Source organism: Poromitra crassiceps (genome assembly GCF_964638095.1).
Source record: "Poromitra crassiceps genome assembly, chromosome: 1".
Classification (NCBI taxonomy): domain Eukaryota; kingdom Metazoa; phylum Chordata; class Actinopteri; order Beryciformes; family Melamphaidae; genus Poromitra; species Poromitra crassiceps.
In genome coordinates this window covers 62,325,519-62,341,646 of record NC_139623.1, presented here as the reverse complement: position 1 = coordinate 62,341,646, position 16,128 = coordinate 62,325,519, and the positions used below count along the sequence as shown (strand labels likewise).

The following is a 16,128-nucleotide window of genomic DNA, read 5'->3' as shown; positions in this document are numbered from 1 at the left end:
CGAAACGCCAGAGGGCGAACTACAGCATGCAGGTGATTTTCTTCTTCACGCAATTAAGACAACATGACAATTTCTGACGCAGAAGAAGCAGAATGGACATTTGTCAGTTTTTCACGAATAACTTACTTTAAAATGTACAACATTTTCTTTGACTTGAGTCACTAGATAAACTCAGAACAGACTGCTTTCTTTTCCTTTCATTCTTTTCAAAAACTACCACTTCATCTTCTGATTCCATTTCCTCATAATCCGCCAAAACCCCCTTTTCCCCTGTTCTTCTTCTTTAGTGTTTATTGGCGGTTGGCAAACCAGAGGTGCATTACCACCACCAACTAGACTGGAGTGTGGCCAGTGGTGATCAAAGAAGTACAGTAGTATTTTTTTTAATTAAAAGTAGTAATGCCATACTGTAAAATACTTTGTTACAACAGATCAACCAGAATCAGGATTATAGCCAAGTAAGTTTTCACATTACAGGGGATTTGCCTTGGTTTGTCGATTGTGCAGCCTAGTAGGCTAATAAACACAGAGAAAAGTAAGAAAGTAGCGCAAGTACTGCAAGTGAAGTTGGTACAGTTCTGTACAATTTAGGGCCTACAACAATGGATGTAAATGATAGCTGATATACATATGCTATTCTGATTAATTGTCTGTTTACACAGGATTTAACAGGACGTGTGTGTGTGTGTGTGTGTGTGTGTGTGTGTGTGTGTGTGTGTGTGTGTGTGTGTGTGTGTGTGTGTGTGTGTGTGTGTGTGTGTGCGTGTGTGCGTGCGCATTTGTGTGTGTGCGTGCGTGCGTGTGTGCGTGCGCGTGCGTGTGCGCATGTGTGTGTGTGTGTGTGTTTGGATGTCATTACCCTGATGATCCGTCGGTCAGCTGCTCCTCATGCAGTGACAGACTCTCTGTAGAAGTAAGTCAACTCATCTGTTTCTCCTTAATGTCAAAGCCCTCACTGCAAAACACCACACACCTAGCAACTGTTTTGATTTTTACAGATTCATACAGATTATTTGAAGTCATTTAATCTTATCTACATCAGTCTGTCACTTCAAGAAACACTGTATCATTTTTCTTAAAACATTTGTGCTTCAAGATTGCTTCTTTGTTACAAGGTTGTGTCTTTTTCAGAGTATAGGCTACCACAGGGATGACATATTTTTTTTGTAGCCCCTGAAATTGCCGCCATGCTGGTTCGTAGGGGGAAAATGCAATCGGATTTTTGAATGGGGATTTCGGTTAAATGTATGAAATAAGGTGTGTTGTTAACAAAAGTTTATGAAACAGCTCAGTTTGTGTTCAGCAAGATAATCTTCACAAATGAGGACCACTTTTACTGTATAACTTTTTTTAATGCATTTACGCTTCAAAAGTCATAAATGTGGTCCTCATTTGTGATTATCTTGCTGAACAAACTTTGCTGTTTCATAAACTTTTGTTAACCACAGACCTTATTTCATGCATTTAACTGAAATCTCCATACTAAAATCCCATTGCCTTTCCCCCCTACGAACCAGAAGTGCTAATTCCGGACTCATTCCTGCGGTATTCTATTGCCATAGGTGGACTTTTTAAAAACAACCTAAATTATCTCGGTGTCATCATCAGTTATCCCTGTTATCAAAGTGGATTTTGGACAACTTCACTTACAGGTCACTGACAATATGAAAGGTCCCATAAGGTGTACTGTAAAGCAGTTACCTACGACCTCTGTGATGATAAAGGAGTTGGATGGGCTCTGAACTTGGAGAAAGTATCAAAATGCACGGTCAACTAAACCCAAGCCATATTAGAAAAGCCTCTAAACGAGCTGTTTCGACTTCCTCTTTGTGGCATCACAAGGTTCACTCATTCTCATTTCTGTAAGAAATAATAAACTAAAAAAGTGTTTTGTTTTTGATTGTTTTTCAAAAGCAGTTGAGTGATTGTTATTGTTTATTACCGGAGAGTTTTCCCTACCTGTAGCTGCTAGGGCCGTGGCATTTCACAAACGCTTAGCCAATCAGAACAGAGGCTCATCAATATTAAAGAACCTTAAAGACAGCTGGAAAATAAAATGTGGAAAAATGGATTGAGAGTGTTTTTGGGAGCCTGCCCTACATGACAGCTTTGAATGCACCTCAAGAAAACAAATGCCTGTCTAATAAAACACTAGACATTGCAGAATATGGAGCTTTAAATACACTTAATTCTTAAAAATTCTGAAAACAAACCCAAACAGCTTGCTATGTAGGCTATAGGCCTACTTTTTAACAGCGACAGTTGCAGGGAGGAAGTTATATCAGTGGGCTGTTTTATTGTTTCCACACCGTTTCCGTTCCTCTTTTCACATTGCAAAAGTCTAGCTGAAAGGTAATGAAACCACACACATCTGTGAAATAGAGGCGGCTGTTGGGAAAATAATGTGGTCAATAAATGGTGTTAGTGTCTTTATGTGGAGTCATGTGATGCCAGGATGTGCAGTCTGTGTTGTTGTGTGGAGTCTATGTGACTCCAGGATGAAATCACCAGGGAATCCCCATGAGCAGGGGCATATCTTCCACTGGGGACAGGGGGGACATGTCCCCCCCACTTTTCAAAACCTAGATTCTGTCCCCCCCACTTTTTAAACTGGTACCGAACTTAAATGTGTTTTTTATCAGAGATCAGATAAGGTGGAGAAGGTGCCTGAAGACAGGGAGGTTGATACATGGCCAAGCGGCTCTTTGCAGGTAGCTTGTAAGTGCTGCTGTGCACTGTGGAATATAATAATAATGATAATAATTATTATAATAATAATAATAATAAATGGTGCTGCTGTATAAAGGGTTAGGTGATTTTGCTTTCTTGATAATGAGAGGAAGGAGTGAACATGGTAAGCAGTGAACATGGTTGAATTTAAAATAAAGTACACTAATAATAATAATAATAATAATAATGATAATGATAATACAATCAACATGATTTCAATATGGCTCTGGCTTTCACATCAGTATTGTTCTATGCCTGTTCATGTCAACTGCTTTCATATCAGAGCTCTGATGAGATGGAGGAGGTGGTGTCTAAAAGGCATGTATTTAGTGATGTGTGTAGTTTTTCATAGATCTAGCTTCATAATCTTGCCCTCAGAGTGCACCAAATTGATGCATTTTACTTTAAAATGTAAAAAAAAAATCCTCCCAGGGAAGCATGCCCCCTAAAGGGTCGGCACTCCACATTTTACTTGCCCCCCCCCCACTTGCGAAACCAGGTATTCGCCCTTGCCCATGAGACAAATGAGGAACATTTCAGGGGGGAATTCAATATTTGTTTTATTATTATGGAGGCTTGACTGTTTCCTGGCTTACAGGTTGGAGACGGTCGATTTGACCAATCGAATATCATGGTGATATTTTACTGCAGTAGGAGAAAAGGGTGACGCTAAGCAAGAGCAGTGTGCGGGATCTTCTTCAAGACTGCAGTAGGAGTAAAAGTACTGGTGTAAAAATCTCCTTCAGTAAAAGTTAAAATAAAAGTTTAATTTAAAATGTCTTCTGGTAAACGTTATTATAAAGTGTTACCATTATTTTCACTGGTAATAGAAATGAGACAATAAAGAGCAGAAACAAAGTCAATTCAGACTCCTCTCCTCACTGTGAATGATCCATACAGTAGTTTGTCAGTTGACCTTGATCAGAGACACACTCTCCTCTCCTGTGATGAATGCATTTCAAATGGACTGAAGGACAAAACTGCAGGAGAAACCCACTTAAAGAGACAGTTCACCCCAAAATCCAAAAGACGTATCATTTCCTCTCACCTGTAGTGCTATTTACCCATCTAGGTGGTTTTGGTGTGAGTTGCCGAGTTTTGGAGGTATCACTATCAGCCGTAGAGATCTCTGTCATTTTCTTCTGGCCAAACTACAGGAGAAAGAAACTATTTCCTACATGAAACTGCTCACAGCAAGGTCTGTGGATTATCTTGGGTAAACCGGTTCATGATTTCTGGAAGGAGACATTGCTGTTGAGTTTTTCAAATGTTTTTTTGGAGCATGCAGTACAAGCAGAGTGCCATCCAGTTCCATTGTATTGGAGAGAAGGCAGACTCTCTTTCTATGGCCTATTGCTTTATGGCCGATATGGCGATATCTCAAAAACTCAACAACTCACACCAAAACCATCTAGATGGATACATAGTATTTGTATAGTATATGTATTTTTGATTTTGGGATGAACTCCTTTTCCTTCAAGTGAAAGTAAAATTACTGTCTTAAGAAAATACTCAAAAAGTACAAGTATAGTTTATTTCCTAGTTTCTTTTTCTCTGTGTACAATGAGCTGCATGAGCTTCAAAGGTGTAAAGGGGAACTATGCCTTGTGGTAGGATTGTGACACCCCCCCCCCCCCTCCCACACACACACACACACACACACACACACACACACACACACACACACACACACACAATACACACAGTATATAAGCCCCCTGGCCCTGCTGCCTTGCTCAGTGGATTCCTCTCTGAGTCCAGTGTGAACATGGAGGCAACGTACATCAGGCACGTGGAGCTGCTGGGCTGGGAGAAGAGGTTCTTCCCCAGTCAACACTATGTAAGACTCTCATACTTTTTTTCAGCTTTCCTGCAATATGGCTTCAAATCTCTGTGGAAAGTTAGCCCGGGCATTTTCAACAGACATGCTTGAAATTATTTCGTTGTTTTTGTCTCAATTTGGTGTTGTCAGACCTTTTTGTTTGTAAATGTGCTTGAAATTATGGCTGCAATATATCAATATTATATCGATGGTGATATAAGACTATGGTGTTAGATTTTGGTTATGGTTTATATTTTGGTTATATGGCAAAGTGTTGTCTTTCCCAGGTTTTAAAGGCTGCTTTACAGTAAAGTGGTCATTTTCTGAACCTACCAGACTGTTCTAGCTGTTCTATTATTTGCCTTTACCCACTTAGTCATTATATTATTGATGATTATTTATCAAAAATCTGTAAATATTTGTGAAAGCGCCAATAGACCAAATCAGCGGGATGTTTACATTTACTTCCGGGTACCCCTGGGTCCACACATTATAATGGCGGTGAACGGCACAAACTGACGTGTTGAAGACAAAAACAGACAAAGAAGACAAAAATGGTTCGTCCGTGTTGTGTTGTTGTTTAATATCATTCATAACAACACTTTCACTAACGTTAGTGGAGACCAGACTAGCTTATTTACCTGTTGGACCAGACCAGAGTAGACTTGACGCTAAATTAAATTAACGTGGCGTCGGTAGCTCTGTCTGTAACGTTAACGAGTCTGCTCTCGCCGAGAAGAGCCTGGTGACGCGAGGTTACGAGTCTGCAAAAAAACAGCGAGTTTGACAGACAAACAAACATTATTAGCTAGCTAACACTACATAAAACAAACACAGAAGAAAGGCTAGATACGTCGGACAAGCATGTTTACCAACCGTTTAACCATTTAAATTGAAAGTAGTCGGCCGAAAACAACGAGAGGGTTTGACAGCATTTATTTGACAACACGCACATTTAAACCTGCCGCCTTCCCCAAGTGGTACCCGGAAGTAAATTTGTTTACATGGTGACGTCACGGTGATTTGGTCTATAGTCACCCCTAAAATATTGTTGCAATATCGATATTGAGGTATTTGGTCAAAAATGTTGTGATATTTGATTTTGTCCATATCGCCCAGCCCTAGGCTATCTCACATGTGGCTTTGACTTTGACTTTGGGTGACTTCTGATTGTGTGTTTTCATTATCAGGAAACATGCTTGAATCATAAAAGTGGTTTGAAGTCTGTGTGCATCAGAAGGTTTCACTATACAACTAATTAGTGATACTTTAACAAGAATATCAGATACATATCAGCTTTAAAGATAAATGGCATTTCTGTCTACCTTAAAGGAATATTTAGGAATGACATGAAACTGTCTAGTCTGGCACTGGAAACAAAACCTTGACAACGGCCCTGGAAAGTTATTTAGGGAATCTGAATTTGACTTCTGAACAAACAAGGCCTGTTGACAAGTCAAAAATGTCCAAGTCAGAGTATGTCCCCAATAGCTGTCCACAATAACTACAGGCCTACCTCATTTCATACAAATGTGTAGGCTATGTGCATTTGAATCTGGGGAAAGGGGATATAAAGACCCTACATAGCTACTGTGTTCCTGTGGACAGGTGTACATGCTGATGGCTAAATGGAGCGACCTCTCTGAGAAGCTGATCTACAGGAGCTATCCTGAGATGCATACCTTCCATGTGAGTTCCTCTGCAATAACAAAACAACACTTACTTACTTACCTACCTACCTATACCTACCTACCCTATTACAGAAATAGTGGCCTATAGGACGAATCAGCGTTACGTCACTTGCCACCCAGAAATGCGGAACCCCCGCGGCAGTTAACTAGTATGAGTTGTGCCAAACAAACGTTAATATCTCAATTCATCACGTTGCTTTTATTTTGACATTCTGAGTGAGAGCAGAATTGGCTGAAGAGTTTGATGTATAATATATGCATGTCATGTTAAAGTTGTGTGAACTGCAGTTTTTAAAATGGAAACAGAATCAGCAGGCTACAGTCAGACACTCAAGCCTCCCAAAGCTCACGCTCCATAAGGTTCCATTGCCATTGCCACCCAGGTTTATTTACCTACTATTTAAAATGCTGCTCCGCTGATATACAGTATATATATATATATATATATATATATATATATATATATATATATATATATATATATATATATATATATGTGTGTGTGTGTGTATATTAGGGCTGTCAGCGTTACCGCGTTAATCGCCATGCGGGCCGACCATAACGCGTTTTTTTTTTATTGCGTTAATCGCATGCCGCTATTTTGTCCCTTCGTCGCACCCGTACTTGTAGTCAAGCCATTCGCAGCGGCTTCCCGTCTCCTGCCTGTGCAGGCATGTAAGAGAAAGACAGCAATACGGTTCTAAATGGCTCGTTTTACTTTAAAAAACTCCCCAAATGGCACAGTGGACAAGTCAAGAGCAGTAGTTTGCACCTTGTGTAAAACGGAATTAAAATATCACCGAAGTACATCGAGTTTTGAGCTATCACCTAAAAGCTAAGCATACCGAGCAGCTAGCGGCCAGCTAGCAGCCAGCTAGCTAGCGCGAGACTCATCACTCGTTCTTCCTTCAGAGTCTCGGATGCGCGGGTCCTCTAACCACTGGGAGGTCGGCTCCAATGGCTTCACATGATATACACGTTATCAATACACAGTTTCCAATACCGAGCCATTATTCACATGGAAGTGCCAAAGTTTTTAGCTCAGACACAGCCTTCTTCGTCTGTGTCATTTTGGGTTTAGACTGCTCCACAGCGCCGCCGCCGGAAGTATCGGTTCTGGAGCGTAATTTTGTTACCTCCTGTCTACATTGCACTTCTATTGAATTGAAAATAAATCTAAAATTCAAGATCACAAAGTACATTTATTTGCATTAATTTGATTCCCAATCACAACACACTGGTAAGAATTATTAATATCTAATTAAAAATGCTTTGAAATGCAAAATAATGGCATTTTAAACATGCGATACAAAGATGCGATTAATCGCGATTAACTATAGTTAATCGCAAGATTAATCGCGATTGAGAAAATTAATCGTTTGACAGTCCTAATGTATATATATATATATATATATATATATATATATATATATATATATATATATAATGTACCCTACATTTTCTCCTATATACCGCAATGCAATGCGGTCATGTTTGCCAAAGGAGAAGAGTGAGGTAGTGTGCAAAACTCGTTTGATAGTTCACATGATAAACACCGCATCTGGAATTAATGAGTTAGTGAATTAATGAGTGTAACATTCCGAACATGGCTACGGTCTCTTTTTTCATTTGCCATAAATTGTATCTGCAAATAGACAGAGACAATAGAGTGAACTCAGTCTGTGTTAACGGACGTGTTTTGCTCACAGAAAAACCTGAAGGACATGTTTCCCATCGAGGCTGGTCGGATCGAAAAGAGAGACAGAATCCTCCCTCAACTACCAGGTAACACACACTCAAAACATTGAGATCCACTGGGTTTCTGTTGCTCTCCTGCACATAGTGTATTTCTTCCCTTCCTTTTATCAAACTTACATTGATATGATAAGAACCGAAGGCTAATAGAGACACTGCATGAAAAACGCCACGCCCATCACAGGGGAAAGCTCTCCATTCACTCCCATAGACCAGTGTCATTTTCCTTGAATTAAACATAGCTCAAAGCTGTTGTGGGCTGCGCAGACACCAAATGTAAAAATCGGCAATTAAAGTTTTTTTGTACTCCCGAGCAAAACAAGGAAGCCATTGAGAATTGCAGATGAAGAAAAATGTGGATCTAGCTGTCAAGGAAGTAAGTTGGAGTGTTGATCTTCCGTATATATGATCTTTGTGTGCTACACGTGACATAGGAGAAGGCCAGGATTGGAGGTGTGGGGGAGTTTTTGTTTCCCCCCGTTTTGGGCGTGGTTTCTGAATGACGACGCGTTCGCAGTGTCTCTATAGGTTATTCCATTGCAACATCAGCGCACAGCAAATCTGGCTGTCATCTTCTTCTTCTTCTTCTAATTCCCTGTAGGCTCCTATAAGTGGAGCATACGGCCACAACCACAATGCACCAACGCCCTGACTTAGTTCTCGCATTTTTTATATTTTGGATATGCCCTAATTAATTAAAGGCTTTTTACTTCATCCTTGACTCTGTGTGCGAGTGCCTGAAGCAAGCTGTGGCTTTTCGTCTGTTTCAAGTTTATATTTTACTTCAAGAGCACCCGGCATCCACCTGGAGCCTATGTGAAGTGAGCACTCGGTAATCCTCTATTGGGGCTCCAGGCATGTGATTGTGATTTCTGTAGCAAGTGGGTTTTTTACGGGGTGGGGTTGCTAGCCCGACGGCCGATTGGCTGTCATGGTTCTATGTTGTCTCATTGGCCAAGGAGGAGGCTTTTTTTCAGGCCAAAACGGTGGCAGCGCTGTTGTAAAAAAAAGCACCACCAGAGTTTCGACTCTTGCCTTCAATACGCTTTGTTTTTAAAGACCCCCTACAGTTTTTCTTCTTGTTACTCCAATTGCATGTCTGAGCTTCACTGTGCAGAATGACGTCTGTGCAGAGTTTGCTGTTTCCATTATCGTCGGCTGAACATGGATTCTCTGAGCTCACTGAAAAGGCAATTTTCAACAAGCATGATTTGTGACATCAGGAGAATACTGGAGCCAATCGCTCTCCAGTATTCAGAAGTTAAAGCCCTTGTTTGTATGCTGTGATTGGCTAGTTATGTTCTAGAACTTAGATAATCCTGATTGGTTGCTTTGGAATTTCTAATGAGGCAGAAGGAGGGGACACCATTTTAAGGATTTTAACAAGATAATTTCACCTTTTTTGTGTGGGAAAAACCATCAGAAGTAGTAGGGGTCTTTTCATGTAAAGTCTGTTGCAACAAAACATTAAACTGAATGACTGTTGGCAGAAAGGTTCAGGTGAATTTGTCTTGATGTTTGTGTCAAGAGATGAGAAGTTACACAGCTGATGGAGCCTCAAACTCAATATGACTCCATGAGAAATGGAAAGCAGTGCTAGTTTGAATATGTGATGCCAGAGTCTAGTAATTGGGTGAAGTATCAGAGAAAAGCTAAAGACGACAGAAGGACTTCAGCTTCAACCTTTCAGTTAAAAATACATGCTGCAATAATGTTTGAGGAAGCACCTGTCAACCAGACGGTACATCTACTTCTTTTTTTTATGTTTATTGAAGCAATTAGAAAATTTGTGAATTTTTTGCATCAAAGCTTCAGAGCTTTTGGCAGGTGTGAGTCGTGGTTCTTTAAAACAGGACAACTCAAGACAAGACAAGATGAGACATTTGAGTGTTTCTACATTTCCAGAGACAAGAGAATTAGAAAACTCAGTCCAAACACGCTGCCGTTTCTTTACCACCTCGTGACAGGTGTCACAAAAGAAGCGGTAATGTTGTGTAGTTGTGGGTTTTCAGCAGAGTCTCAATTCCTCCTCAGCCCTTCAGAGCGAAGGTGTTCTGGTGAAAACAGAAGTCACACAGACAGCTCGCCTTGTGAAATGTTTGCTTACAGAACATTTGATGCAATATGGAGAAGGAGACGTGATGAGGAACCTCACCCCTCCTGCTACATGGACGAGACTTGCTGGCAAAACAAATTCATTGCTGATTTTGTTATTTCATAGGATTAGTTGACAGTACGCCAATGCATTATGATTAAAAAACAAACAAAACTAGAAGTACACATCGCGGTTGTACAGGGCCATGCAGAGACCTTTAGAGGGGCAGGTGCTCAATGCTAAAAAGGCCCAGCGAGCATTTTTAGATTGAAAAGACATTTAAAAAACGTTTAGGGTCAACATTGAAAAAACGTGCAAGAAAGGTTCAAAAGTGAAAGTTTTTTCACATTTAGACCATATTTCACCAGGATCTTATATTAAAAGTGCTGCGCCGCACACGAGATTCAAACCACAGATTTCAGGCCAGGGCGCTCTATCAACTGAGCTATCCGTTCACTTAAAATATATGGGGCGCCAGGCACATATATACTCTATCTCTATCTCATACACAACTTCTATACAATTGTACGTTACCACAGGCTAAACGATCATGGGACAGGTATTTTATATCATGTGTACCAGACTATTATATTATTATTATTATTATTATTATTACTATTATATTATGTAACAGACTAAAATTATGTTATATATGTGCGTGCGTCTATATGTAGTCTGTAGGCTGTACGGCTTCAGAGGTTACACCAGCAACTCAGGGGGTACACAGAGCCTCGTATACAGTCTGTTACAATAACATTGCGTGCCCACTGCCCAGAGAACCTTGCTCCACACTTATTAAGACCGGTGCAGACTTGCTTTGGTCTAGTCAGTCACCGCTAGCGACTGCTATGTACTTGCGCATGCGCATTACTGCAGGAACTCAATTCATTATTTTATAGTATTGCGTTAAAATATTAACCATAGTTGTGTCCTGGAAGCTTTTTGCATAGCCTATATAGTCCCATATTTATGATATTTCATGTGACATAAAATGCCTTGAAATGTAGTTTTTGTGTAGACCAGATTTCAACTCTCAGTTACACAATAAATTGGACAAATGCCAATTCACACACTATCAATATTGTCTCTATTCCAAGCTACAACAAAAAACAATATGATTAACCAAATTGTGTGTTTTGACACGTTGACGTTGTAACCGCATTTTAGCCGGTTGAAAAGAGGGTGAAATTAGGTCTTAGACGTTCAAACCCAATATCACCCAGATTTCAACTAAAAATCAACGTTGAAAAAACGTTTTGTGCTCACTGGGGGAATACATGCAGAGCTTGCGAAAATATTTTTGAGTACCACAATAATGTAAAGCTTTCGCACCACTTCACTTAGTTTGCACACAGTCATAGTGAGTTATTCAACATAAAAATATGCTATGAAGAAAACAATACAATCATATTATTCTTGATAAGATTTCCTTTACCCTCTTCTACTCCATCCCTCCCTATCCAGACACCATTTTGTTTCTTTTTAGGCGGAGCTGGTGAATTTAGGATGAGATTGCAGGTCAACAGTATGTCACATAGAAGTGGTACACATCTGAAAGCTGGGAACCTGAAGGTTCATTTGAGATGCAGCTCAGCCCTGTGTGTCAGGTTTTCTTGTCATGAAATGTCGTCAAATGTTGAATGTTTAGAGTATATAAGGGCTTACAACATTAGGATCACAATATGATGGCCATCCCCATACCATACAACCCCCGAATGCCCTGGGTCTCTAGTTTGTCGTTGCAAAGTTTCATGAGGCTGTTGTCCTAGAGGTCACAATAGGTTCTTTTGTACAGCAAGGTCAAGTTTTAAAAAATGGTCTAACTACAATGAAATGGCTACTATGGGGACTAACATCAACATACATGAATACAATTGGCTAACTGAATCCACAAGAGTCTCAGCTTTCCAGTCATACCGAATTTATCGAATTACAACATTGTTTAGGGGCCCCAGTATGCAGAAATATCCAAATCGAACAGGAGAAAAAAACACCTTTATACTGCATGCAAAAAACTGCATGGTTTAAACTTTTTGCAAATAAATAAATAAAATAAATGCATGGGATTAGCATGAAGTGGGCATGTCTGTAAAAGGGAGACACATATAGAACCCATTCTCATTCAGATATCTTCAGGTGGTCAAAGGACCACTTTGAAAATGACCATGCCCGTTTTTCCCTTGCCAAAGCATGCCATTGTTGGTACCAATGGATTCCTTACGTCTTCTAGTTTCATTATGATACAGTATCAGTTAGGGCTGGGTTAAAAAAATCCATATATGTGAAGGAACAAGTATCGATACATAAATCCCAGTATCGATATTTTACAAAAAAAAATCAAATTAGTTCATCCTTGAGTCCAAGTAGATGTTTTAGCCCATCCCATCAAGGCGTTCCTGAGATATCGCACTAATGAGCATGACAATGGTGTTCGTGAAGTCACAGTGATCTTGAACTTTGACCTTTGTCCACTAAAATTGAATCAATTCATCCTTGAGTCCAAGTGGAGGTTCGAGCCAAATTTGAAGCAATTCCATCCACTATTTTTTGGACTCACCTTTTGCAGCAAAGTGTTATCTGTCGCCATCTTGGGCTCCTTGCTTAGCTCACGTGAGAGGGCTGGTTTCCCAGAGCCGCAGCTCCGCCTGCTATTAGTCCGTGATCGGCAAGCTGCACGATCACTGGACAGGCAACCTGTCAGCCACCCGCTTTTATATTGTCTATTTTACTCCAAAAGGACGAGTTCTATAAGAAATTACCCCACAGTTTTACGAAAAGGTGAAATTAGCTATATAGACCAAAACCGTGTTTTGGACCAGGCTGTAAAGATGCTTAATCACTGTTACAAAGTGGGGCATTTTAACATGGGGGTGAATGGGAACAACGGGCCTTCTGAGTCCTGCCTCAAGTGGTCATTCCACAAATTACAGCTTTAGGGTTACTTCCGCGTCCTCGTGGGAAAACCTCAGAGCTTGTCCACTGGTATGGACGGACAGACAGACGGACGGACAATCTGAAAACATAAGTCTCTGGTCAAGGCTATCGCCGGCCGGAGGCATAAAAACTGCCTTATCCTTAAAGGAACACGGCACACCAACATTTTGGGAGATTTGCCCATTTGCCATATTCCCGATTGCATAACAAGAAGATAGATGCCCTTCTCCTCTCTGTACGTGCAGTAAAGTAGATTCTCCTCTCTGTACGTGCAGTAAAGTAGCTTCTCCTCTCTGTACATGCAGTAAAGTAGCTTCTCCTCTCTGTACGTGCAGTAAAGTAGATTCTCCTCTCTGTACGTGCAGTAAAGTAGCTTCTCCTCTCTGTACATGCAGTAAAGTAGCTTCTCCTCTCTGTACGTGCAGTAAAGTAGCTTCTCCTCTCTGTACGTGCAGTAAAGTAGCTTCTCCTCTCTGTACATGCAGTAAAGTAGCTTCTCCTCTCTGTACATGCAATAAAGTAGCTTCTCCTCTCTGTACGTGCAGTAAAGTAGCTTCTCCTCTCTGTACATGCAGTAAAGTAGCTTCTCCTCTCTGTACGTGCAGTAAAGTAGCTTCTCCTCTCTGTACGTGCAGTAAAGTAGCTTCTCCTCTCTGTACATGCAGTAAAGTAGCTTCTCCTCTCTGTACATGCAATAAAGTAGCTTCTCCTCTCTGTACGTGCAGTAAAGTAGATTATCCTCTCTGTACATGCAGTAAAGTAGCTTCTCCTCTCTGTACGTGCAGTAAAGTAGATTATCCTCTCTGTACATGCAGTAAAGTAGCTTCTCCTCTCTGTACATGCAATAAAGTAGCTTCTCCTCTCTGTACGTGCAGTAAAGTAGATTATCCTCTCTGTACATGCAGTAAAGTAGCTTCTCCTCTCTGTACATGCAGTAAAGTAGCTTCTCCTCTCTGTACATGCAGTAAAGTAGCTTCTCCTCTCTGTACATGCAATAAAGTAGCTTCTCCTCTCTGTACGTGCAGTAAAGTAGATTATCCTCTCTGTACGTGCAGTAAAGTAGATTCTCCTCTCTGTACGTGCAGTAAAGTAGCTTCTCCTCTCTGTACGTGCAGTAAAGTAGCTTCTCCTCTCTGTACATGCAGTAAAGTAGCTTCTCCTCTCTGTACATGCAATAAAGTAGCTTCTCCTCTCTGTACGTGCAGTAAAGTAGATTATCCTCTCTGTACATGCAGTAAAGTAGCTTCTCCTCTCTGTACGTGCAGTAAAGTAGATTATCCTCTCTGTACATGCAGTAAAGTAGCTTCTCCTCTCTGTACATGCAATAAAGTAGCTTCTCCTCTCTGTACGTGCAGTAAAGTAGATTATCCTCTCTGTACATGCAGTAAAGTAGCTTCTCCTCTCTGTACATGCAGTAAAGTAGCTTCTCCTCTCTGTACATGCAGTAAAGTAGCTTCTCCTCTCTGTACATGCAATAAAGTAGCTTCTCCTCTCTGTACGTGCAGTAAAGTAGATTATCCTCTCTGTACGTGCAGTAAAGTAGATTCTCCTCTCTGTACGTGCAGTAAAGTATTTTCTCCTCTCTGTACGTGCAGTAAAGTAGCTTCTCCTCTCTCTGTACGTGCAGTAAAGTAGCTTCTCCTCTCTGTACGTGCAATAAAGTAAAAGTAGCTTCTCCTCTCTGTACGTGCAGTAAAGTAGCTTCTCCTCTCTGTACGTGCAGTAAACTGCCTTTTATTTATTTACAAAGCACTAATTGGAAAGCTTCCCCTTTATCTGTCTTCACTCCTCACTCATAACAACACAAGTCATCATACCCGCTCACAGTCTCATATCAGACTGCTCATTCCACGTGCGAGGACTGAACTCGGAAAGACGGCTTTTTCTTTCTTTGCCCCTAACAAATGGAACAGACTCCAGGATATTTTGAAACTGGAACTCTTCATCCCCCTAGAGTCCTTCAAAGCGCACATCGAGAGTACCAAGCGCGAGGAGTGCGCATGTTTTATTTAATGTACTTAAGTACAGTACAGTATTTAATCTTGTCTTGTCTGTCTGCAATTTTGTTTTCCTGTATGTATATTGTTGTACCAGGGCGCCCTTGTAAATGAGAGCCCGCTCTCAAGAGCCCTCCCTGTATAAATAAAGGTAAAAAAAATAAAAAAAAAATAGCTTCTCCTCTCTGTACGTGCAGTAAAGTAGCTTCTCCTCTCTGTACGTGCAGTAAAGTAGCTTCTCATCTCTGTACGTGCAGTAAAGCAGTAAAGTAGCTTCTCCTCTCTCTGTACGTGCAGTAATTAGCTTCTCCTCTCTGTACGTGCAGTAAAGTAGCTTCTCCTCTCTGTACGTGCAGTAAAGTAGATTCTCCTCTCTGTACGTGCAGTAAAGTAGCTTCTCCTCTCTCTGTACGTGCAGTAAAGTAGCTTCTCCTCTCTGTACGTGCAGTAAAGTAGATTCTCCTCTCTGTACGTGCAGTAAAGTACCTTCTCCTCTCTGTATGTGCAGTAAAGTAGCTTCTCCTCTCTGTACATGCAGTAAAGTAGCTTCTCCTCTCTCTGTACGTGCAGTAAAGTAGCTTCTCCTCTCTGTACGTGCAGTAAAGTAGCTTCTCCTCTCTCTGTACGTGCAGTAAAGTAGCTTCTCCTCTCTCTGTACGTGCAGTAAAGTAGCTTCTCCTCTCTGTACGTGCAGTAAAGTAGCTCCTCCTCTCTGTACGTGCAGTAAAGTAGCTTCTCCTCTCTGTACGTGCAGTAAAGTAGATTCTCCTCTCTGTACATGCAGTAAAGTAGCTTCTCCTCTCTGTACATGCAGTAAAGTAGCTTCTCCTCTCTGTATGTGCAGTAAAGTAGCTTCTCCTCTCTGTACGTGCAGTAAAGTAGATTCTCCTCTCTGTACGTGCAGTAAAGTAGCTTCTCCTCTCTCTGTATGTGCAGTAAAGTAGCTTCTCCTCTCTGTACGTGCAGTAAAGTAGATTCTCCTCTCTGTACGTGCAGTAAAGTAGCTTCTCCTCTCTGTACGTGCAGTAAAGTAGCTTCTCCTCTCTGTACGTGCAGTAAAGTAGCTTCTCCTCTCTCTGTACGTGCAGTAAAGTAGCTTCTCCT

At 40.9% G+C, this 16,128-nt stretch overlaps 1 protein-coding gene across 1 annotated transcript in view; it reads left to right on the top strand.

Annotated features, from left to right (window-relative positions):
* Positions 1-4,498: 4,498 nt before the first annotated feature.
* The window catches only part of ncf1 (neutrophil cytosolic factor 1), a gene marked incomplete at its 5' end in the record, with an annotated part of 32,145 nt that continues 20,515 nt past the window's right edge, over positions 4,499-16,128 (top strand). Inside the window, 3 exons of the mRNA XM_083635693.1 lie at positions 4,499-4,570; positions 6,161-6,241; positions 7,953-8,028. Coding sequence (XP_083491819.1) covers positions 4,499-4,570; positions 6,161-6,241; positions 7,953-8,028 — 229 coding nt within the window. The remainder of the gene's footprint in view (positions 4,571-6,160; positions 6,242-7,952; positions 8,029-16,128) is intronic.